Consider the following 26,703-nt stretch of genomic DNA (forward strand, 5'->3'; position numbering starts at 1 on the left):
GTAAAGTGAGAATACGTATCACCTAACCATGATTAAGTGATAAAGTGTGTCTAAGAAAGACACGTCTAATATTCATTGACTTGACGTAAACATCCGATTCAGGGTAATCTTAACCTAAATATAAGTCTTCAATTTTGAGATTATTGATAACATTTTGACCTAACAGTGAAACTAATTTTCCAAGAGATATATATATCTTCAAGGTAAAAGCAATTGGGCTTATATTATTGTTGGAGGAAAGGTGTAACATATTTTAACCCATACACGTGAGACACCCAAAGTTAATGAGGCATGCGCCATATTCCAACTTCAAAGACAAAGGTTTTAGATTTATACATCTCTTGTTTTGATTATTTCATCATACTCCATTATTCTTTAATTCCATATTTGATTATCTACTTTTTTTTGGGCAATAATTTGACTATCTACTTTAGTAAAAAGGAAAATGATAGTGTCCACAAAATTAATTCGCAAGAGCAGTCTACATACACGCAAAACCACTTTTCCACATAAAACGTTATCAAGCTCAATATTCACAAATAAAAATCTTAAACTAAGCTCATATTCTTTCATTCATATGTGGTTAGTATCCATTTTTGTAAGTTGGTTCTTAAATAGCAGTACATATTGAATGTCCAAATTCAAATTTTAATTCTGAAACTGATTCCTACATAATAGTGGAGAATGATTATTCATATTCAATTTTTAATTCTGAAACTTATCTATATTTTAGATAGTAGTGGACAATTACTATTCAAATGTGGTCATTAAAAGCTAGCCATCTGAATAGGTTTTATATTTGTGGCCATGTATATGGATATCACATCTCTCTTTGTTTGTTATTTTAATGAGTTATTTTTTTAATAACCTTGTAGAATATACATTTTCATCTGTGCACCTATAAATATTTTTGAAATAATGCAATAGTCTTTCAATTGAAAGGATATACTTTTTTTTTTTTTGGGGGGGGGGGGGGGTGGTGTTTGGGGGAGAGGGGGAGGAGGAGGTTGAAGAAATGTTCCTTTGGTAGTATTGTTTTCAATTAGGTCAGTATAATAAATTTTAATTAGTTGTACAAAATCAATTGAATGTATAACCTTTCTAATGCGTTCTAATATATCAAATGTGCAGGTCGATAATTTCTCTATTTCTTGTAGTTTACCTTGGCTTGATTGGATAACCAAGAGATGTGGGACGTATATTTTGATTTCCAAATTTAATTAAACGACTTTTAGCAACATTCATTGGCTTTGGCTGGAAATTTAAAACTCGCCATTAGTTTCAAAGAATATGGATGAAGAATTTGGAAAGGCTTAAAAGTTTAAAACTAACTAAATTGATATATTCTTTAAGTGTATATTACTTAACTCTTTACAAAACAATATTGATCTATGACTGAATTGTAAAAATGATGAGGAAGATAACACTTGAGATCAAAATTGAAAAATTGGGGAAATATGATTATCACCCAACAACATTTGCTCAAGGCTCAAGCAAACATTGTATGCTTTTCATTCCACTATTTTAACGGGGATCGATATTGTATGTATGCTTTTTTCCCACTATCTCCCCTTTTCTTATTCAAGCATTTCGTCAAATGGTTAATACTACTTAATGAAGTCGCAAACCTTTTCCTTTTCAAACTCTTTAGTGCTTGGTTAAGTGAAATGGTGTTTAATATACCTATTTTATACTCAACAAAGTGAAATATATATATTTAACTTGTTCAATTAGGAACATTATATCTAATGATGAACGCTTTTAAGGAAAAGACAAACATAAAAGTCATTTAGTTCAAAACATTGCTTCAGGTGATACGATATGTAGCGATATATTACCATAATATTGCTAGTTGCCACCTATTATGCGAGCAAAAATCTCCTCTTAAAAGAGAGAAGTCCCTCTCTCCTTCTGTACAAGTTATCAAAAGAAAAAGCAGAAATTAGGAATTAGAGTCTCAGTTGTTTATTAGGTTACTGTTCAAAGTGAAAATAATTACCAGTGAAAAAGTGGACGCAATTGAATTGGTATCAAATAAGATGTATAGGTGGAGCAGCAGCGATAACCTCACGAGTCACAAGCAACTGCTTCATGAACAACACCAATCTGATCATGAAGACAACCGTAATAATGCATCTAAAAAACACATGCATCTGTTGATGAAACAAAAATTAACAATATATACACAAATGAAAGTTATTGTGAAGAAGAATATACATTCAGTATACCAAACAACGTAACATATGCACATAAAGATGGAGAACAAGATTATCTGAGGGAAATGAAAACACTTTGTTGCATTTATATAGTTCTTTCATGTTGGCTATTGGCATTCCTTGAGTTCCCTTTCATCCGCTATTAATTGAAGCAGCCTACTTTTAATTATTAAATATGACTCCTCTAAATCTTCAGATTCTTTTTACAGCAGTGAAGAGATTGGAAAATGTATAGTTTGGTTAATGTGCTGTTTTATGAAGTATTTATTTATTTTTTGAAGGTTATACTATTTAATTAGATATCTTATTAGATTAATTTTGATTTGGTGTAGGGGCAAAATGGTAAACCAACTTTGAAGGTTGGAGCTTCCCACTTTTAGTATAATATGATGAAGGTTATACTATTTAATTAGATATCTTATTATATTTTTGATTTAGTGTAGGGGCAAAATGGTAAACCAACTTTGAAGGTAGGAGCTTCCCACTTTTAGTATAATATGATTAAAGTGAAAATCTCTTTGGCTTTCAAAATTACAACTGCAGAATAAACCTTGAAAGAACTGCAGCCACACACCTTCTGTGTGCAATAGATTAATTTGTTAACTCTGTTAACTTTCAGAGTCTAGTTTATATATAAATTAAAAATTTACATGTGCCACGGATAAGCTTGTACACAAAGTGCAGTTGATTAACCAGTTATTCAGGCATGCCGACCACTGTAGAGTTGCTCCCTTATAAGTGACACTGTTTTTGTCGAGGCCTTCATTTTACATTCAAGTTGTACAATAATTTATATTTTAACTAAATTAATTAATCAAGTACACTGTCACTTACCCTCACTGAACTTATTAGGTTCCATTGCTTTGCCCTCAATGGCTACGGGTAAAAGATACTCTTTTTGATTTTTTTATTTTAAAATAAAAAAAATAACATTAAAGAAAGAAAAAGTAACTAAACTAACAAAAGGTACTAATATTACCAAGTGCGTCTGCAATATCACGTATAACTTCAATCATTTCAGCAATTATATTGAGACCATTCTTTCTTCATTCACAAAATCATGTCATAATCACTATACTTGTACCCCCCCTCCCCCCCTCCCCCCTCCCCCCTTCCCCCAAATGTGCAAGAAATCAACATTGCTAGTAAAATTGGCCTGCAAATCTTTCATTGAAAGCATATGGCCTATTTGAATTAGCCATTCTCAGTCCTAAATTTTTGCTCAATTACCTTAATATTTTGACATTACGTAATGGGATCCCTTTTTTTTTTTTTTTTTTTTTTTTTGTGTCCTCTATGTATATATATATATTTTTTTTAAAAATATTTTTCTTTGAATGGTATACTAGTAATACTTAAGTAAGGTATATATATGTATGTAGACAGACATACAAATATATGTACATATTAAAAAAAATAGTTCTGAGTTTATTGTCGTCAACTCGACTTTTTCTTTTTTACTTACTTGATTATGATTACAGAAAATACTTTGTCAAATCTTCCATTGACATACAGCTTCAATCTGTGCCCATTAACCTTCAACTTTGTATACGGTGTAAACCGAGGTCCAAGGTTTCGACCCGTCGGCCGAAGGTACAGAGCAATAACAAAGAGCGACAGGTCAGTTTGGGCTCGATTGGTCTGATGGAAACATTTCGAACGTAGTTATTCGGACGCAGCAGGATCCGAAGAGTCTTATGCTTCAGTTGATAAGAGTCCAAGAAATCCGACCCGTTGTGGATTCCTCTCCTCACGTCACGCTACACGACGCATCACCAGCCGCTATACTCGAGATTTCGGGAATCGTTATCCTATGATTGATTTAATTACCATGTATAACACAAACACTTGTACTATAAATAGGGAGGTAACCCTCATAAGTGACGACTTCATTCTCTGCACATTTATACGAAAAACCCTAATTCTTAAGTGCAAACATCAATGGCACTATAATTCTATACACCTTGGTTCGGGTTCGAAGTTCTTAAGCTCCGCTCCGGACTAATCGTTGTGTTGTTCTTCAAGTCAATTGAGGCTATCTCTTTACTTTCTTATCATTAATCTTTGTTCATTGTTGTTATTCCTTTACGTAATTAACGAATCAAATCGCATATCCTTTAAACCATATACAAATTGAGCTGTTATCTTTTTAAGGGGCAAACAGTTTGGCGCCCACCATGGGGCAAAGGATAATAATAGTGGTGATTTGTTTACAACCCTACTTTCACTTGTTCTATTGATCTTTGTCATTTTAGGTTTGCTTCGGTATGTCAAATCTTAGTCAGTCGGTCCACTTGAACAACGATGATTCAAGTCAGCACGATGAGAACCCCAACAATGGGGTACCACCAAATGACTTACCCCCTATTGATCCTAACGGCGGCTTTTCTGTCGATCCAAACGTTGTCAATTCCAATGATGCTATCGATAATGGCACCCAGCCCATTGATAGGGCGTCAGTGCAAAAGGCACCTGGCGATGCGGGAGAAGAAGTTAACTTATGTTTGATTTTTAATATGTTGCAGGAACAACAGGCGGCTATAGTTGAACTCCAAAAGAAGAACAACGGCACAGGGACAGCGGAACCGAACCAAACCAATGAGTTTGCCCGTGAGAGAGATAGAAGAGTTGACAATTGTAACGGGTCAGGCTCTAACGGGGCAGGTTCTATCAGGTCAGGTTCCAACGGGTCATCCGAAGTCTTGAAAATGCTCGAGGCACTGGCCAAACGGATCGACAACAGTGAGAAGAAGGTAGAAAATTACAACTCTCGAGTGGACCAGATCCCCGGAGCCCCACCAATTTTATCCGGGCTGGATTCCAAACGTTACATCCGGAGGCCTTTCCCTCCGAGTGCGGCCCCTAAGTAAATACCGAAGAGGTTTAAGATGCCGGATATCCCCAAGTATGATGGAATAATGGACCCGCAAGAACACGTGACTTCTTATACGTGCACCATAAACGATAATGATCTCAAAGAAGATGAAGTTGAGTCGGTGTTGTTGAAGAAGTTTGGCGAGACATTATCCAAAGGGCGATGACATGGTATAGTATGCTACCCGAACACTCTATTAACTCTTTTGAGATGCTTGTCGATGCTTTTGTGAAGGCTCATGCGGGGGCCCAAAAGGTCCAAGCGAGGAAGGCTAACATATTCAGAATAGCCCAAAAGGATAACGAATTGCTTCGAGAATTCGTGACAAGGTTTTAGAAGGAAAGAATGTTGTTACCCCCGGTTCTAGATGAGTGGACGGCCCAAGCTTTCACTAAGGGACTCAATCCTCATAGCTCTGCCGCCTTGTTCAAACTAAAGGAGAATTTGTTGGAATATGAAGCAGTGACATGGGCTGATGTCCACAATAGGTACGAGTCCATAGACCCAACTTTAGGGCGGATAGACGAAGAACTGGCCACACCCATAATTTGGTAACAAATGACGAGCAAAATGATCACGGCTCAGTAAGCAGGGGTTTGTAATTTAGGAACAACCCTGTTGGGATGTCTTACACCAGAGAGAGTCGAGGTTATCCGAGTACAACTTCAACGTCGATGCTGTTGCCATCGTTTCTACAATTGGACACATTTAGGATGCGAGATGGCCGAGACCACTTCGGGCCGACCCTGCACAACGAGATCTGAACACGATTTATGACTACCACGAGAATCATGGCCACCAAACTGAGGATTGCTGACATTTAAGGGATGAAGTCGCTCGATTATTGAAAAACGGACACTTACGTGAATTTTTGAGTGATCGAGAAAAGGGTTATTAATAGAACAGGGAAGCAAATAAGAAAGCGAAATCGGAAGAACCCCTGCACGTGATCAACATGATAATTGGAGGGGTGGATATTTCTTGAGGTCTAACGATGAAGAAAACGAAGGTATCGATCACTCGGGAAAAGAGAACCAGAGATTATGTACCAGAGGGATTCGTTTCCTTCAGCGACGAAGACGCAGAGGGCATTATTCAACCTCACAATGATGCCTTGGTAATCTCTGTCCTTATAAATAAATCTCAAGTTAAGCGTATTTTAATTGACACAGGTAGTTCGGCCAACATTATCCGTTGGAAAGTGGTGGAGCAACTCGGTCTGTTGGACCAAATTGTACTGGCAGCTCGGGTCCTAAACGGGTTCAACATGGCATGTGAAACTATGAAGGGAGAAATTACTCTTCCGGTGAACACCAACGGGATTGTTCAACATACCAAATTTTACGTCATTGATGGTAATATGAGGTACAACGCTTTATTCGGCAGACCATAGGTACATAACATGAGGGCAGTACCCTCAACTTTACCTCAGATCTTTGAAATTTTCGACCCCAGAGGGAATAAGAACAGTCCATGGAGAACAACCGACAGTAAAGGAAATGTTTGCGGTCGAAGAAGCAACCCCAACACCGAGATCATCCGCACTCACGGGTGCTGAAGATTCGAACAAAGAAAAAGGCACCAAATAGCAATCACAAGACTCGGACCCAGCCAGACCTGAAGACGAGAGATGATGGACTTCGATGAAGATGATTTTGGCATTCCAAGATCGTTCGTACTACCAGATGAATCTGACGCAACCAAATCAACTATGGAAGAATTGGAACAAGTTATCCTATTCGTTCACCTAGCCGATAGAAAGGTATACCTAGGCACGGGGTTGACCCTGGAGCTCAGGCGTAAGTTAATTGGTTTCTTCAAGCTAATTTCGATTATTTTTCATGGTCCCATTTCGACATGACAGGCATTCCACAGAGGTGATGGCGCACAAGTTGAGTCTTGATTAGAATTTCACCCCGGTGAAGCAGAAACGAAGACCAATGGCTGAGGTCAAATATAAATTCGTCAAGAAAGAGGTAACAAAGCTTCTAAAAATAGGTTTCATCCGAGAAGTTAAATACCCGAACTGGTTAGCTAACGTAGTAGTTGTACCTAAAAAAGATAATAAATTCAGAATGTGCGTAGATTATAAAGATTTGTACAAGGCATGCCCGAAGGATTCCTTTACCTAACATTGATCGAATGATCGATGCAACGGCAGGGCATGAAATGCTAAGTTTCCTCGATGCCTATTCCGGGTACAACCAAATTCGGATGAACCCAGAGGATTAAGAGAAAGCTTCTTTCATAACTAGGTATGGGACTTATTGCCATAACGTAATGCCATTCGGATTAAAAAACGCTGGAGAAACTTACCAATGCCTAGTTAATAGAATGTTCGAAGAACAAGTAGGGAAAACGATGGAAGTTTATATTGATGACATGCTAGTTAAGTCCCTGGAAACAGAGGGACATTTAATGCATTTGCAAGAAACCTTTGATATTATGCGCAAGTACAACATGAAGCTAAACCCTGAGAAGTGCACCTTCGGAGTAGGTTCGGGAAAATTCTTGGGTTTCATAGTGTCAAATCGGGGAATCAAAATCAACCCAGATAAAATCAAGGCCATCGAGGACACCAAGGTAGTCAACGACGTGAAAGGAGTACAAAGGTTGACCGAAAAGATTGCGAGCCTGAGTTGGTTCATCTCTCGGTCTTCGGATAAAAGCCATCAATTCTTTTCCTTGTTAAAAAAAGGAACGATTTCATTTGGACATCGGAGTGTCAACGAGCTTTGGAGGGGTTGAAGCGGTACCTATCAATCCCACCCTTGCTGCACACTCCGAAGGTAGATGAACAACTGTATTTGTATCTGGCAGTGTCCGAGGTCACGGTAAGCAGCGTCTTGGTTCGGGGAGAGGAAGGTATGCAATTTTCAATCTATTTTGTGAGTAGAACTTTGGGGGATGCGAAAAAACATTATCCCCACTTAGAAAAATTGGCTTTAGCATTGTTAAGCGTATCTAGGAAGCTTAAACCCTATTTTCAATGTCATCCTGTATGCGTGGTGACCACATATCTGTTAAAAAATTTCATACATAAACCGGAGCTGTCCGGTAAGTTAGCAAAATGGGCAGTTGAGATCAGTGGTTACGAAATCGATTATAAGCCTAGAATGGCTATAAAGTCTCAAATCTTAGCAGACTTCGTAGCAGATTTCACACCCGAAATGGTTCCCGAGGTAGAGAAAGAACTTTTATTAACCTCGGGAAAAACTTCAGGGATCTGGACCCTACACACGGATGGGGCATTGAACGTGAAAGGGTTCGGACTTGGGATAGTACTTAAAGCCCTTACGGGCGATCTTATTCGACAGTCCGTAAGAACTCTAACGTTGACCAATAATGAAGCCGAGTACGAGGCTATGATTACAGGTTTAGAGCTAGCAAGAAGCTTGGGAGCCGAAATCATTGAAGCAAAATGCGACCCACTTTTGGTCGTCAATCAAGTAAACGGGGTCTTCGAAGTGAAAGATGAAAGAATGCAGAAATACTTGAAGAAAATGCAGGTGATTTTGTATCGATTCAAGGAATGGACCATGCAGCACGTGCCGAGAGAGCAGAACACCGAAGTCGAGGCTTTGGCCAACTTGGGTTCGTCGGTAGGAGCGGAGGAATTTAATTCAGGAACGGTCGTTCAACTAATGAACTCTACAGTAGAAAGCACCCTAAGGAAATTTCCCACGGACCCTAAAAAATCCAGGGCTTTTTGGACCAAAGCGGCGAGGTATTGCTTGATCAATGGTGAATTGTATCGAAGATCATTTTACAGTCCTTTGGCTAGATGTTTAGGGCCCGGAGAAACTGATTGCGTCATGCGTGATGTTACACCTCGTAGTTTTGTACATTGAGATTCGTTAGGTGTTAGTTGCTCAATTATAGACACTGGAGATATTTCCTAGGATATATGGGGTTATATGTGTGCCTATCTTATGGTTATGGAGGTTTAAGTTCATGTAGTAGGTCATGGAAGGATTGGAGAACAAGTGAAGCAAGGAAACTAAGTTGTTGGAATTTTGGAGAAAGGATGGGCAAGATTTCGTATGATAATTTTGAGCCAATTTGGGGAAAGGACATCTTTTAGCATATGACGAGTTTTGAAGTAAATTAAAAGCCTAAAATGAAGTTCATGGAGTCTAGTTTTCAACGCAACAAACCCCTCGTCAATACGACCTCGGAGTCGAGAATTATGGATGTTACAAGTCAAACGGGAATAGCAGAAACGCGCAGCTATAGTACGCGACACACGCAACTACAGTGCGCGGAAAGTTCTAGGTCGGTGCAAACCGACCCTAGAACAATATAAAAAGGGGATTTACCCCTTATTTTCATTTAACCACCTCCCCAAACCTTCCCTAAGCCCCTAGAACATTCTCCCAACTTCCTCCATAAAAAGTTTAGCCCAAATCAAGTGAAATCTCGGGGATTTAGGCTCGGAAAGTCTATAAGGTCTTGTAGTTATTGTTCTAAACAACGAATCTCGATGAATCAAAGGAGGCCACCGAAGATATATAAGATTTCAAGCTCTACCAACCTTTATTGAGGTAAGGATACTCTTTACTATGGATATTATGAAATGTATCATGGAAATTTAGTTGTAAAGCTTCATAAAGTCTAGCGATTGGTTGAGAAATTGGGAAAACATCGTGTAGGGTGTTTTATTGAGCATATTGATGTTGATGATGATTTTTTTGATATTGGTGTTCCTATTGTTGTTGTTTTGTTGGTATTGTGATTTCGGGCTCGGGAAATAAACAGGGGAGATGCTGTCCGAATTTCAGCAGATTCTGAGAGGATTTAATTTTAAGGCTTAAGACAAGCATATGATGATAAGCCTAACAATAGTATGAATTCTCTTGAATGTAGATATACGAGCTTGGGAGGACAAATGTTAAGTAGTTTAGGAGACTGAACAGGTATGTTAAGGCTAACCCTTTCTTTCTTAAGGCATGATTCCTTATTGTGAACCAACACACGATATCCATAATATCCTTATTCCTAAAATGCTAGAAGCCCATGATTCTCAAGGTTCTTATGATATTATTGACAAGTGTTCTTCATGATAATGATGATGATGATGATCCTATTCAAGAGATTCCAAAGCTTATGATTTTGATGCTATTATGAGATTATAGAGTTTATTTCATGATTTTCTTGATTTTATTCATTGTTGTTGCTCTCACCTTATGATAATTGTTCCTTCAAGGTGAGATATAGCAATGATGATTGCTCCATAATATAAATTGGAGATTATCGACCTTACGTCACTTCGATAGAGTTGTAGCTTTTAATTGGGATCTCATGCATGCTTGATGTATATGTATGTATTTTCTCACACCGTGCCTATATGGTCGGGAAGCACCACTATGGTGGGCGGCTTATGGATAATGATAATAACACCGTGCCTATATGGCCGAGCAGCACCACTAGTGGGCGGCGTGAGATGGCTACCCCGGACGCAGGAGGCCCGGACGTGGGCTAATGATTATGTTATATATGTTTGAAAAATGTTTTCTTTAGAAAGCTAGGCATGCCTGGTATCCGCCTTATGAGGCAATCAGATGTACAGGTTATCTTTATCTCATGTTATGTTCCATATTTCTTGTTATGTTGTTATTCATGCCTTACATACTGAGTACACTATTCGTACTGTTGTCCCTTCTTGTGGACACTGCGTTTATACCCGTAGGTAGACAGGTAAACGGATCTGATCCTTAGGGGCTTCATCAGCGGAGTTTCAGAAAGGCTCCAGTTGTTTCGGAGCTGCAGCTTATTGGTACTACTCTTGTGCATATATACACTTAGTCATGGCAGAGTCCTGCCCCATCTTCATGGATTCATGTATTCTATATAGAGGCTCGTAAACAGATGTGTGCAGCTAGAAGTCCCATATCTTTATCAGTTCATATTGTTGTATTATATTTTGGCAGCCTTGTTGACCTATGTTTATGGACATATTTATTGATGAATATATAGCGATGTGTCATTATCTTATGATACATGCCCTTACAGATTATGATACCCATGAGCTGTCTTTGTGGTCCACCTAGAAATGATTATGAGATGTATGTTCAGAGGTGCTCGGTGGGTTAGCTCCAAGTGCCCGTCATGGCTTTCTAGTTGGGTCGTGACAAAAGTGGTATCAGAGCAGTTCTTCCTAGGGTGTGTCTATGAGCCGTGTCTAGTAGAGTCTAGTTTATGGGTGTGAAGCGCGCCACATGTATAAACAGGAGGCTGCGGGGCATTCAGGAATAATTGACCTTTCTTTCTTATCTTAGATCGTGCAATAAAGCTATGTTATCAAGATCCCCTTTTTCCTAATTGTGTGCTATGATTTCAGTGATGTCTGTGAAAAGGAAAGCTACAGCGACCCAGAAGGGCAAGACGGTGGCCGGAAGGAGGACTGAATGGGAGCCACCGGCAGAGATAGAAGAGGGTGAGTCCCATAATGAGGCTGCATCTCAGAACTCCCATACTCCACCTATTTTAGAGGAGCATGAAGGGGCCTCAGCTCCAGTTCCAGTACCCCAGTTCCTCCGCTGGATGCCTCAGGCCAGCAGATGAGAGAGGCTATTCAGTTGTTGACCCAGTTAGTCTACCCAGGCCCAGCGGCAGGGTGCGGGTCATGGTGATAGAGCGGTTAGTGCAAGGGCCTATGATTTTATTATCTTGAACCCTATAAAATTCTACGGGTCAAAGCCGGATGAAGACCCGCAGGGCTTTATAGATGCGATGCTGAGGACGCTACGGATAATATACGCTTCTGATACTGAGTCAGTTAAATTGGATTCTTATAGATTACGGGATGTGGCCGTCCATTGGTACAATACTTGGATGTCTTCGAAAGGAGCAAATTCACCTCCCCCGGAATGGCAAGAGTTCCTGGATGCCTTCCTCCGACATTATTTTCCACCGGAGGCTCTGCGAGCCCGAGCCGACAAGTTTTTGAATCTCCGACAGAGGAATATGAGTGCTCAAGAGTACAGTCTTCGCTTTAATTCCTTGGCTAGGTATGCTCCAGCCATGGTACCCGATATGGGGGATCGTGTACACAGGTTCGTGAGTGGTTTGGGGCCACATTTGATTAAGGAATGCTTGACGACCTCACTTCAGGATGGGATGTATATTGCTCGTATTCAGGCCCATGCTCAGAACTTGGAAGAACAGCAGCAACCGCAAAGGGGTGAGCGTGATTCTGATAAAGGGCATAGTAAGAGAGCCAGATCTTCCCGCGCTGTTGGTGAGTATAAAGGAGGGTAGAGGTAGCAGTATTCCAGGTATTCAGGTCAATCAATGGCCAGCGCACCTCTTTGATTTGTGGGCAAGAGATTTGACCGTCTAATTTATTCTGGACCTGGACAAGGCTCCCGGGTTTTGAGGTCCCAGTACAGAGGCGATCCTAGTCAGATGAGACCACCCGTACCACAATGTACTCAGTGTGGTAGATTGCGTTCAGGACAGTACTGCCTGGGTTCAGATGGTTGTTATGCCTGTTGTCAACTAGGGCATATGATGCGTTATTGTCCATCGATAGCTGGCAGAGGTAGGGTATAGCCCACAAGATCAGTAGCTGGTTCCTCATCATCAGTACGCCCCACGGGGCAAAGTTCGCAGGCACCAGCAGGTCCTGGTAGAGGCAGAGGAGGAACATCCAGTTCAAACGGCCATTAGAACCGTATATATGCACTAGCGGGATGACTGGATCTTGAGTCCTCCCCTGATGTTGTCACAGGTATATTGTCAGTATCCTCTCACGATGTATATGTATTGATTGATTCGAGTTCTACTTTGTCATATATTACTCCTTATATTGCCAATCGTATCAGGGTGAAACCTGAGCCAATCAAACCTTTTGAGGTGTCCACACCTGTAGGGGAGCCAGTGGTAGATAGACCGGTATATAGGAATTGTGTGGTTGTAATTTGCAACCACCATACTATGGCTGATTTACATGAGTTGAAAATGTTAGATTTTGACTTTATTATGGGTATAGATTGGCTGGCCTGTTACACCAATGTTGATTGCAGAACAAAGATGGTTCGATTTCAGTTTTTGGGAGAACCACTTTTAGAATGGAAAGGTAATACAGCGTTCCCGAGAGGTAGGCTTATTTCCTATCTCAAGGCGAGGAAGATGATTGCTAAGGGCTATATCTATCATTTAGTCCGGTTCAAGACACAGAAGCAAAGCCGCCAACTCTTTAATCTGTACCAGTAGTGAATGAATTTCCAGATGTGTTTTTGGATGAGCTTCCCAATCTTCCACTAGAACGGGAGATTGAGTTTACCATTGACGTGTTGCTAGATACTAAGGCCATATCTATTCCTCCTTATCGAATGGCCCATGCGGAATTAAAGGAGTTAAAGGCGCAACTGAAAGATCTGCTTGAAAAAGGCTTTATTAGGCCTAGTCCATCGCCATAGGGAGTGCTGGTGCTGTTTGTAAGAAAGAAAGATGGTTCCTTGAGAATGTGTATTGATTATCAACAATTGAATAAGGTGACTATAAATAATAAATATCCACTTCCAAGGATCGATGATCTATTCGATCAACTGCAAGGTGCCAAGTGGTTCTTAAAAATAGATCTAAGATCGGGATACCACCAAGTGAGGGTTAAGGAAGAGGACATCCCAAATACAGCCTTCAGAACTAGATATGGCCATTATGAGTTTCGGGTAATGTCGTTTGTATTGACTAACGCCCCAGTGGTATTCATGAATTTGATTAATAATGTATTCAGGCCTTTCCTAGATTTATTCGTAATTGTGTTCATCGATGATATTTTGGTATATTCTCGATCGGAGGCAGAGCATGCAGATCATCTATGTTCTATTCTTGGAATTCTTCAAGCTCGGGAGTTATATGACAAATTTTAAAAATGTGAGTTTTGGCTGAATTCTGTAACTTTTCTATGGCACATTATTTCAGCTAACGGTATTCGAGTAGATACCTAGAAGATTGAAGCTGTAAAGAATTGGCCAAGGCTACAATGCCTACAGAGGTCCGTAGTTTCCTGGGGTTAGCCGGTTACTATAGAAGATTTGTAGAAGGATTTTCTTCCATTTCAGCACCACTGACGAAGCTGACTCAGAAATTGGCTAAATTTCAGTGGACGGACGCGTGCGAGCATAGTTTTCAGGAGCTGAAGGATAGATTGACTTTGGCCCCAGTTCTGACACTTCCAGAAGGATCGGAGGGCTATGTTATCTATTGTGATACTTCAGGTGTTAGGCTAGGTTGTGTGTTGATGCAGCATGTCAAAGTTATTGCTTATGCTTCAAGGCGCCTGCGGAAACACAAGAATAACTACCCGACTCATGACCTAGAATTCGCTGCGGTTATTCATGTGCTGAAAATGTGGAGACACTATTTATATGGCGTTCATGTTGATATTTATACAGACCATAAGAGTCTCCAATATATTTTCAAACAGAAGGAATTAAATTTGCGGCAAAGGCGGTGGTTGGAGCTATTGAAAGATTATGATGTGAGTATTTTATACCATCCTGGAAAGGCGAATGTAGTAGCTGATGCTCTTAGCCTCAAATCTATGGGTAGTTTAGGTGATGTTTAGCTGGAGAAGAGGGAGTTAGTTCATGAGCTTCGACAGTTAGCCAGCCTAGGAGTTCTCTTAATGGACTCGGGTAGTACGATGAGTTCTTGTCGAGATCCCGATTGTGTCATCTTTAGTAGAGGAGGTAAGAAAGCGCCAACATGAAGACCCATGTTAGTTCATTATAGGGATGCACTTCCTCAGAAGAAGAAGTCACCATTTGAGGTTCCTGCAGATAGAGTTCTCAGGTATCAAGGAAAATTATGTGTTCCTAATGTTATAGGGTTACGTTAACAAATTCTGGAGGAAGCTCATCATTCTCGTTAGTCTGTTCATCCGGGAGCAACAAAAATGCACCATGATCTCAAGTCAATTTATTGGTGGGATAGAATGAAGAAAGATATCGCAGAGTTTGTAGCTCAATGTAGCTCAATATCCTAACTGCCAACAGGTGGAAAATTGAGCATCAGAAGCCCAAAGAATTGTTGCAAGCTATGGAAATTCTAACTTGGAAATAGGAAGCGATTAATATGGACTTCATTATAGGCTTACCCCGTTCTCGGCGTAAGTACGACTCTATATGGGTGATTGTGGATAGACTCACAAAATTAGCTCATTTCCTGCCAGTCAAAACTACGTACTCAGTAGAAGATTATGCAAAGCTGTATATTAAAGAAATAGTGTGACTTCATGGTGTTCTAGTATCCATTATCACTGATAGAGGAGCACAATTTATAGCTAATTTTTGGAGGTCCTTCTACGAAGGTTTGGGAACACAAGTGAAACTTAGCACAACATTTCATCCACATACTGATGGGCACGCTGAGGGCACTATCCAGACCCTTGAAGATATGTTAAGGGCATGTGTGCCAGATTTTGGAACTAACTGGGATGATCATTTGCCACTCATTGAATTTGCATATAATAATAGTTATCACTCCAGCATTCAAATGGCCCCATATAAAGCTCTATATGGGAGGAAGTGTTGATTGCTAATTGGATGTTTTGAAGTAAGGGATACAAAGTTAGTGGGTCCAGACTTGATCCAGCAAGAAGTGGAGAAGATCAAGCTTATACAAGATCGGTTATTAATATCTCAAAGTCACCAGAAATCCTATGCGGACAATCGTCGATGAGACTTGGAATTTTAAATTAATGATTGGGTATTCTTGAAAGTGTCATCGATGAAAGGTGTAATGAAATTTGGCAAGAAGGGCAAGCTTTGTCCCCGATATATTGGGCCTTATAAGATATTGCGCAAGGTAGGCCAAGTAGCGTATGAGTTAGATTTGCCTTCAGATTTAGAGTCAGTCCACCCAGTCTTTCATGTGTCAATGCTTTGTAAGTACGTTGGAGATCCTTCTAGAATTGTGCGTGTAGATGATGTCCAAGTTATCGAGAAATCGTCTTATGAAGAAGTACCCATTGCCATTCTAGATAGGCAAGTTTAGAGACTTAGAACCAAAGACGTAGCCTCAGTTAAAGTTCTGCGGAGAAACAATAATAGGGGAGAAATGACTTAGGAAGTAGAGAAAGATATGAAGTCCAGTATCCGCATCTATTTCCACCACTAGAAGAGCTCCAGACAGAAACAACATTATCCTCTTGTATGTGATGCTTCTTTGAATGATTTCTTGGTCGTGTGTGGCCAATATGGATATTGATGTTGTAACCCTGTGAGGCACTGTATATTTTGGGCTAATGTGGCAGGACAATAGTGATACAATTACAGGAGAAACCCTGGAAAAAATTTCATAGCATTCCTAAGAGCTTAACATTCCAGGACGAATGTTTCTAAGGGGGATGGAATGTTACACCTCGTAGTTTTGTACATTGAGATTCGTTAGGTGTTAGTTGCTCAATTGTAGACACTGGACATATTTCCTAGGATATATATGATTATATATGTGTGTATCTTATGGTTATGGAGGTTTAAGTTCATGTAATAGGTCATGGAAAGATTGGAGAACAAGTGAAGCAAGGAAACTAAGTTGTTGGAATTTTGGAGAAAGGATGGGCAAGATGTCGTACGATAATTTTGAGCCAATTTGGGGAAAGGATATCTTTTAGCATATGAAGAGTTTTGAAGTAAATTAAAAGCCTAAAATGAAGTTCCTGAAGTCTAGTCTCCAACGCAACAAACCGCTCGTCGATACGACGTTGGAGTAGAGAATTATGGACATTACAATTTAGGCGTGCAGAGCAGAAACGTGCAGCTACAGTGCGCGACACGCGCGCTACAGTCCGCGGAAAGGTCTAGGTCGGTGCAAACCAACCCTAGAACAATATAAAAAGGGGATTTATACCTTATTTACTATGGATATTATGAATTGTATCATAGAAATTTAGTTGTTAAAGCTTCGTAAAGTCTAGTGATTGGTTGAGAAATTGGGGGAAACATCGTGTGGGATGTTTTATTGAGCATATTGATGTTCATAATGATGTTATTGATATTGGTGTTGCTATTGTTGTTGTTTTGTTTGTATTGTGATTTCGGGCTAGGGATATAAACAGGGGAGATGCTGCCCGAATTTCGGCAGATTTCACTACAAGAATTTTCACTTTTAGTAACCATTGTTTAATGACGGGGTGACCCCGGTCAATGTAAGTATACTTATAGCGACTGCACTTTTTTTTGTCATTAATATTAATTTTTAACTTACAAATAACGAAAGAATTAAATCCGGTCTTTAAAAATTATAATATCAACTCGTTAAAGCTATATTTAATGAAAAATGAAGCGCCAAATTCTTCCCGCAATTTTTTTCACCCTCCCTCTGGCCACCCCCCTCCAAATAATACAAAGAAAACCCTAAACCCGAACACAAAACGGTTATTACTTCACCATCTAACACTATATCCACCACAACTAATTTCAGCGAGAAACATCGATTCATTCAAAAGCATCGCTCTTTGTCAGGAATTTCAGAGTCCATTGCTAATTTTGAGACCAAGCAACTATAATTTTTCGTTAGTTGGGCCCTTATCTTTTGTCTTTGTTCTTTTATCTTTTTCCATTCTTATGTCATGTGTATGTATCTGATTTGTATTTTCGAAGGTTCAATGGCGTAAAATTTCAGTATTGATGTCCTGTAGAGATTGTGTTTGTAATTTGGGTTTTGTCTATACAAATTCCTGTGGGTGTATGTTTTTTAAATAGACAAGAGTTATGGGCTTATAGGTGGGTTGTGGATTGGAATTTACTGCATGTAGCTATTTGGATTTTTTAAAGTGGCGCATCTTCCAAAACAAGATCGTGAAATAAGAGAAGCGGGGGTGTGTGCGGTATTCTCTATTCATTTGGAAAGAGTTTGCAGCGTAGAAATAACTGAAATATTTGTAGTGCTATACCCAAATTCATTTTCTTAATTCAAGAAAAACAGAGGACGAGAATCAGCATAAACAATATGCAATTGGAAATATTTTATCTACCTCTACCTTTGTGTAATTATGCTGGATCTATTTCTTATTTTATTGTTGTGTGGTTGATTGCATTTATATATTCCATTGGTAGTTAGAGGAGGTTTAGAAGTCACAAAGTTGTAGTGCATTTGTTTAGAATGGACCAATCAAGGTCTTGCTTATGGGGATGATTTGAAATAAGTAAGAGTTCCAGCTTATTGTCCAGTTTTTACTGCAGTTTTGCTCCAGTTTTGGTCTCGTTTGGTGCAGTTTTCTCATTTTGGTTGCTACTGTTCTGCTCCAGTTTTTGTTACAGTTCTGGTGGAGCTTTAGTCCAGTTTTTGGTGGATTTTTTGTATAGTTTTTCTCTAGTTTTGATCAAATTTTTGTTGCTGGCTATTTTGGTTCAGTTTTTGTCCACTGTTGGTCAAGAGCTACAAATATTAAACTTGCAATACCTATACAAGAATTAGAACTACAAATGTGCAACTTGTCATACCAAACAACCACATGCATAAGGACAACAAATAGTTGCAATTAGTTCTTATAGTTATGTTAGAGGTGATTTCATTTATTTTTTGTCACACCCTAACCTTGATCAGGGTGTGATGGGCACCCGGCCCCACATACGGAGCCGAGCCAACCCTCAGACTCCAATTTCATACATATTCCTTTCAAACTTCCAGATCAAATCATATGAAGCGTACAGAGAGACTTTCAAGGCGATAATGAACATCGTCTTAGGCGACGCGTATCAAACATAACAAACATATCGCATTAAATCCGTAGGCGGCGGAATGTACATCGCCCGAACATACATACATGTACAAACGGATAGGCCGTTCGAGGCCACCATAGCAAACGGGGCCGCTCGAGACACGGATCTCGGACCCACGACTGCGTGCCGCAAAGTCTCAACACAAATCAAAAAATCGCAACTCGGAGTATGCTCGACTCGGCGACACTCCGGAGGGAAAATGGGCTCGCCAATCTCGCTAAAACTCCTCCTAGCAAAGTCTTGATCATGGATGTACTGCGTGGCATGAAACGCGACCCCAGAAGAAAGGGGTCGGTACGAATATGTGCGGTATGAATGGCCGAAATACAATCGAGAATCTTAAAATGGAAAGAAGTACAAACAACGATTAAATCATAACCGGATCCGTGCGTACGAACATATGTACGATGTGCGGTATAACGAAACAAATACGAAAGTGACGAGATCAACCTGCGCGGAATGCAAATGTACGGGATGCAAATAAAAATCATGCATGGGCTCGGGAACGTGGTCACCCCCCGGCACGGTGCCACAACACATCATACTCCAGAAGTTTTCAAATCTCGGTACATCTCAAGACAACACGCAACATCACACACATCAAATCATCGAATATATCGGATGTCATATCACATCATAACACCATAAACGGCAACCGGCCCTATGGCGAGGTCTCGGAAACCGTAACACATCATTTGCCCGAATATGTCATAATGCGCACGAAATAAACCGGCCGGGACTCGGCGAAGGAAACGTAGCATATGCGCGAGAGTAGTGAGAAACTAAATGCACACAAACCAAGACTCGATGGCATAATCGGACGTACTATCAGGACAGTCGTAACAGATTATTCATAACAGAATACTTTTATCAGAATATTTATGGCAAAATACTTTCATTTGAGTACTTATAGCAAATATTTAAGTCAAAATACTTGTATCAAAATACTTATGTCAGAACGCTTATATCAAAATATTTATATCAGAGTACTTATATCGGAACACTTATGTCAGAATACTTATATCAAAATTAGGAACACTCATGTCCGATTACTCGTATCGGAGTACTTGTATCAGAGTACTTAAATCAGAATACTCATATCGGGATTATTAGATACTTATATCAAAAAGAGCAGACGAATCATACCAAACTCGGAATTATAGAGTAGAGTTTCCTCAAAGTACATATTATAACTTACTTGGCTCTAAGACATGCCAAAAGCAACAAAGGGTAAGCCTTACATACGTGCGACCAACTAGTTATGCTTATTTGTCCAAACTCGTCAATCTACGGACAAAAGAATTCACACAATCATTTAATCCATTGTTATTCACTTGTCTCAACTTTTCAAATAAATTCACTTATATTCGTTGAAATTTCGGCAAAGCATCTCCCCCGAACATACAACTTTGTCCCGAGAATATGGCTCGGCCCAAACCAACATCAACAAACCCGAATTCAACCTCGGCCAATCCAACAACATTACTAGCGAGTTATCAACCAACACTTCTATATTTAATTCACTTCAATTCAATTCAATGCAATTCACATAATCTTCTAACAACTCAATTAACATATTACTTTACCCGAAACCTTCCAATTCACAACAACTATACATTTCATCATCATTCATGTATACTAATTTCAAAATAACCTTCCCCCTTCATCACATAATTCATAACGACGACAACTGGAATATCCAAAAATATCAATTTACATTAACAACATTTTCCATGCAATGTAAGAATTCAAGCCAATATCACATTAACTATTCTAATATTAGATAACGACTACAACTTCATTTTAAGCCATCAATCCTTCATTTTTCATCATGGATTCCGCAACACAACAACTAAAATATTAACTAGAATTAATTCACCATAACTTGTCAACCTTCCATCATTTTCGGCCACTGTGACTACCAACAAGTTTTCATGAATTTTTCATCCATTTCTATACATTACGACAACAACCAATACTAAGAACAATTAATTTATTGTCTTCACATCATACAACAACCATACGGCCATATTCCATATTTCCAATTTCAACCCAATTCATTCAACCTTCACTTCCAATATAAAATCCACAATATCCACAACTAAAATACTACATAAAATTCAACTTATTTTGTCTACACAACATTACACACACACGGCTTCATGCACATATATAAACACCGCGCAAACTTCCATATTCTCATGAATTTTAACCATTTCTACATACTAGAACATAAATAAACCCTTCATAACATATAAAAAGAGATTAAATCTTACCTTTTCCTTCAACTCTCCTTGGCTAGGGTTATAATTTTGTAACAAAGAATGAATTTCTCGATCCAACAATTGTACCATGTTGAAGAGGACCTTTGAATTAGTAGAAATACAACAAGAAAATAATTTTGGGGCAAGATTTCATGGGGGAAAAATCCCCCTACCTTGGCCGAATATGCTTTTTTTTTGTTCTTCATCTTCTTTCTTTTTCTTTCTTTCTCCCACTTCCTTGAATTAAAAGATGACTCTCATATATATATATATACATGCCTTCCACCATTTTCCCATATTTATGTTTTAGTCCCTCAATTAAGAAAATTTTAGCACATAGCCCCTTTCTTTATTTTTCTAGAATTTTCTTGAAATTCCACCAAAGATGACTTATTTTGTCATCTTATTTTTTTTTCTCACATGGTCAATATGAACTTTTGGAACATTCAAGAGACTTGTGTGAAATTTCCGTTTTGCCCCTCGACTTTTCTCAATATTACCATTTTACCTCTGGCCTTCCACATTATTTCCACGGCCCATTTTGCGAATTTCTCTTTTTGCCCTTAACCTTTCACAATATTTCCATACTAATAATAGTCATAAATAACAACTCGTCCATTAAAATAATTTTTGAAAATGGTCTCGCCCTTAACTTTTCACGACGACTTTGGAATTTCCAAACGTACAATATACGGGCTATAACATTTTTGAAGGAGTTGGAACAGCTGTATGTCATTTTTCAAGTTAGTATTTAGTAACACTCATCAGACCAGCTTACCAATAGAATCGTTTGAAGCATTTTGTGGTTGATTTGGTAGGTTCGCGGTCGGCAAGACCTAGCTGCTCGGCCAGAGTTAGTACAAGAAGACTTAGAGAAGGTGAAGTTGATTCATGAACGCTTGAAAATCACTCAAAATCATTAGAAGTCTTATTTAGATAAGTCTCGCCTTGATCTTGACTCTAATTAAGAAAATATAAAGTACTAGCAAAATAATAGAAGAATAATACTGTTATAATAAAATTATGTCCATTGATCAGTGCAAAGCCTGTTGATATTTTCTCGTGGTAAAATGATGCTTATATTAACAACTACAGATATAATGTATTTCATTTATAGTACTATGTTCATCTAGATATATAAGCATCTGAATTTTATTGAATGTTCTTTATTATACAGAAAATCACCTAATTGCATCCCTTTTGTTATATCCGGCATTTTAGCATATTCGGAAAATGCGAAATAATTTCGATTTGTAAAGAATAAGGTCATATGTTGATTGGGATTAAGATGTGTGTGTGTTGTTCATGAAAAATAGTGGTGTGGAAATACGGAGGAAGGCCAAGGGCAAAATGGAAATTTTGGAAATTAGTTTCGGGAATTACAAAACAAGAATTTTAAGTGATTGGGCTAAAAAAAAAATAAGAAAAGAGGCCCAAAAGAGGGTGGCCGCCGACTTATGGCCCAAACCCACAAATTGATCAATTTTTTCCATGTGCCAATTAATATAAGGATGATTATCCTTGGAAACTTCAAGAAAACAAAGGAGAAATCAAGAACAAAATAAGAAAGGCCTTCGGCCAAGAGAGAAGGAGAAAGAAAAAAAAAAGAGAGAAAAATTCCAAGCCCTTTAGCTTCATCCAAAAATCTCATCCTTCTTGAATTCTTGACAAGTGCAAGATGCTCTCCGACGTGGTATAATTAGTTTGGCGAAAGAACCACGTTTGCGGCAAGTTGAAATTTCAAGAAAGAGGTAAGAATTCTATTCTTTTGTGTTATGGAATAAGTATGCATGCTATAATGATTAGAATTAGATGAGAACTATGAAAGTGTGGTGTGTGTGTGTGAAGGGTGTGTTTGGCCGTGTGTGTAATATTGTATAAATAAGGTGAGTTGAATTTTATGTTATATTCTAGTTGTAGTTGTGGTGAACTTTATATTGGGAATGAAAGTTGAATGAATTTGGTTGAGGTTGCAAGAGGGGATTTTGGCCGTGTGGGGTGGAGATAGAAATGAAGATGAATTAATTTTGTTTAATATGTTAGTTGTGTTGTTATGTCCTTGTGAAGAAAATGGAAGGTCAATGGTCCTTGTTGTTATGGAAAATATGTTGTAAGGTTGTTGTAGGAAAATATGCAACTTTGTAGTAGTTTATGTAAATATAAGAATGAAGTCGTTAAGATGCAAAGTATGGTTGTTATTAATGAAATTGGAAGACAAAAACGTGTTATGGAAGTTTATGTTGAAAGTTGGAAGCTTTGGATGAATTATGGTTTCGGTGAAACTTTTGTATGATTTGTGAAATAATGTGAAATGCTTCCGGATTGCGTTTGAATGACCTTGAATTAGAGAATGAATATGAAAATGTCGATATTAGTTTGAAAGTGTGAAGTTGGAGTCGACGTTGTTGCATTATGTAGAAAGAGGGACTATTTATGTTATAATGTGTTTGGTATTGAATGTTGATGTTGTTAGTGTTGTTATTGGTATGATTGTTGATATTCTGAGCCGAGTCATATTCTCGGGGCAGCGAATTTATAGGGGAGGTCTTTGCCCAAATTTCTGTAGACAAGAAAGGGCTAAGAATGAATCTCTAAAAGCTTATAACTTACAATTGGTAATTGTGACCATTTGTAGAATTTGGAGCAAACGGGATTTGAGTTTAAGCGAGCATAAGGCGTGTGCAAGGTATGTAAAGCCTATCTTTTCTTCTTTTGGCATGTCCTAGCCCTACTAGGTTAAGATCGGAACCTCGGGGATAATTCTGCTCTTGGAAATCCGAGTTTGATTTTGCATACTATTCATTCAGCGCAATTGAACTAGAATCCTTATATTTGATCAAAAGAATGCTTAAACCTCCATAACTTCCGCAAATGAATCTGAATCGCTCCGAAACTTCCACGGATAACCTTATGGATCCTAATGTTTGCAATTCATGTCCGCCGCCTCGACTTGACTTGAGGTGGGCCCGCAAGTCCCGAGAATTCCCTTATTTGGTTTGTTTGTCTCATTTTCGTATGATATGAAAAGGAAACGTTTGCCTATGACTCTAAGGTCCGTTTGGAATGCCCTGTAATGATATTTGAACGTTCTTCATTATGAATGATACTAAATTCCCCGAAGAATGACCTGCGATGTGTTTTTGAGAAAAGTTGATAATTTAAAAAGTCCGCAACTTTTGTATATTAATTCCGACTAACTCGATACTCATTTTGAGCCTTCTGATCCTAATGAGTTCGTATATGAAAATATGTGTCGAGTCTTGGAACTTACTTTTGATATGCATGTGGTTTCTGCACTACTCTGCTCGTGCCAATGATTATGATTTCGTTCGCCGGTACCCGGGCCGGTTCTGTGATCGTGCGCATTATGACATATTCGGCGGTATGATGTGTTAAGGTTTCGAGACCTCGCCATAGGGCGGTTACCGTTTATGGTGTTATGATATGATATGGCATCGATATATTCGATGATTTGATGTGTGTGATGTTATGATGTGTTCGGAGATGTACGGAGATTTGAAAACTACGGGAGTATGATATGTTGTGGCACCGTCGTCGGGGGTGACCACGTTCTGAAGCCCTATGCATGACTTTTATTTGGATTTTGTATACTCGCATTCCGCACAGGTCTGATCTGTCACTTCTGTATTTGTTTCTGTATCTTCTGACTCCCGGTTATGGTTTGGATTCTTGTACCCTACGCTTTACATACTCGGTACTTCTTTCGTCTTGACCCCGCTCTTCGGGGGTTGCATTTCATGCCGCGAGGTACGGACGCTCGGTTGGGCGATCCTCGGTTTAGGCTACCCAGTCTGCTACTTTGGAGTGCTCCCACGATCCGGAGCCCATATTTTGGTATATGTCTTTTGCTATGTATATTACATGCATTTGTGACTATTCGGGTACGGCGGGGCCCTGTCCGTCATATGTTCGTATGTTACGTTACGTTTGTAGGGCACCTTAGTCATGTTTGTGGGTCATGGGTCCGGTTTGTTCGTATATGATTCTGATTTGCATCCTTAAGCGGCCCCGATGTTGCTATGGCCGATATGGCCCGTATGTCTGTATGTATGTGTATGTTTGGGCGATGTGCATTCCGCCAGCTTTGATTTTGATATGATTATTCTGCACGGGCGACCGCTTGGGATAGCATTCGCTTCAGTATTTGTGTGATGTCTGCTATCAGTTATCGGTACGTATAATGTCTGTTTAATCTGGATATGCCCTAATATGACAATCTGGTTCGTAAGTTTGTTTGGGTGCCTAAGTAGGGCACCAGTCACGGCCCACGGGGCTGGGTCGTGACACCTTTCCTTCAAGATTTTAATTAGGACGCATGTTTCTATATAAGTTTTTGTTACAGACAGCTAAATTTACTCAATAAATCAGAGTTTGCAGCCACGGAAATGTCTCCATCTTCTTTGCTATATTCGCAATATTGTGAATCTAAGCTGCAATCTTCTATCATTATTTTTTGGTCATCACTGTTGTCTCTGTGTGCGTTATTTCATAAATGCTCTTGAACTCGGATTCTTGGTATTCTATATTTGTTGTCCGCTCAAAGGTAAGTTCTGTACCCTCTTATACTAGAAGTCATGTGTTAGTGTTACTATTATTTCTGCCCATTTTCATTTGGTTCAGCAGAAAGTTCTTTCTCCATTTGCTGTTAAAAAGTCACTGGCCCATTTTATAATAAACGTGCTCATGATATTCTATTCGTCAGGGATACATACGTGTGTTTTTGTTGTCATTCACATGATTAGAGTCGAGAGTGATCCTTGTTGTTTTATTCTAATATTTCACTGTAAATCGTGGAATCTTAATAAGATTTGTGCCTGAGTAATTTGTCTCTCTATTCTTTGGTTACTATTTGATGTGACACGTTGTTGTTATTATGATTTTTGTGTCGGTATATATTTTTCATAAATGAGAGTATTCTCCATTTTTTCGACCTAGCAGTCACCCTTTAGGACCTTTTGAGTTCTATTTTTAATTGATAACTGCTTACTCTTCATGGAAAATGCACTTCAAATCTATTTGGTACAGGTTTAACATTCTAGACTCATGTATTCATTTTTTTTCCTTTTCGAAATCCATCTTCAGAGTTATGTATTTTGTTTGAACCAAGACTTGTAGCATATTACCTTTGTGTTTAAGTTTGAATCAGATTCTATGGAGTATAAAGAATGTCCTTTAAGTTGCAAGATTGACAATCACTTTCTTTGGTGATTGGATAATGTAGATGCAATCCATGAGAATGTATTTGGCTAAGGATATTGTATTTCCTAAAAAAAATATCCTTGATAAATACCTTTTCACAATATATTATTGAATTTACATAAAATCAAAGAAATCTTTCAAAGTTTATTCACCACACCTCTGTAATCATATCAGTTTATCAGTTTAAAAGCATGCCTGGAAGAATTATTTTGTATCAGAGTTGTGTTCTTCAATTTCAGTCTCTTCATGTGTTTAATTAGGTATTAATTGTGTTTGATAGCTCTCCAGGTTCATTAATAACTCATGGGAGATTAAGGGCTTTGAAGTCAAGTCCTTAAACCAACATAAAATTTTAATATTTTAGCGAACAATTTGGTCTCTCTTTTAAAATTTAT

The 26,703-nt window shown here is 38.8% G+C and overlaps 1 protein-coding gene across 1 annotated transcript; it reads left to right on the forward strand.

Moving 5' to 3' along the window:
* The first annotated feature begins 11,823 nt into the window (after positions 1-11,823).
* Positions 11,824-13,514, forward strand: LOC132042591 (uncharacterized). Its single transcript, XM_059433110.1, has 3 exons — positions 11,824-12,331; positions 12,824-13,171; positions 13,324-13,514. The coding sequence occupies exons 1-3, from the start codon at positions 11,824-11,826 to the stop codon at positions 13,512-13,514; spliced, it is 1,047 nt and encodes a 348-aa protein (XP_059289093.1).
* Positions 13,515-26,703: the final 13,189 nt, after the last annotated feature.

The sequence above is a fragment of the Lycium ferocissimum genome, unplaced genomic scaffold, assembly GCF_029784015.1.
Source record: "Lycium ferocissimum isolate CSIRO_LF1 unplaced genomic scaffold, AGI_CSIRO_Lferr_CH_V1 ctg16402, whole genome shotgun sequence".
In the NCBI taxonomy this organism is placed as follows: domain Eukaryota; kingdom Viridiplantae; phylum Streptophyta; class Magnoliopsida; order Solanales; family Solanaceae; genus Lycium; species Lycium ferocissimum.

Coding starts and splice junctions, on each gene's coding strand:
- LOC132042591 (XM_059433110.1), top strand. CDS start 11,824: ATGCTGAGGACGCTACGGATAATATACGCTTCTGATACTGAGTCAGTT. Junction 12,332..12,823: donor CAGATCTTCCCGCGCTGTTG/GTGAGTATAAAG, acceptor ATGTTGTCACAG/GTATATTGTCAGTATCCTCT. Junction 13,172..13,323: donor ACCACTTTTAGAATGGAAAG/GTAATACAGCGT, acceptor ATGAATTTCCAG/ATGTGTTTTTGGATGAGCTT.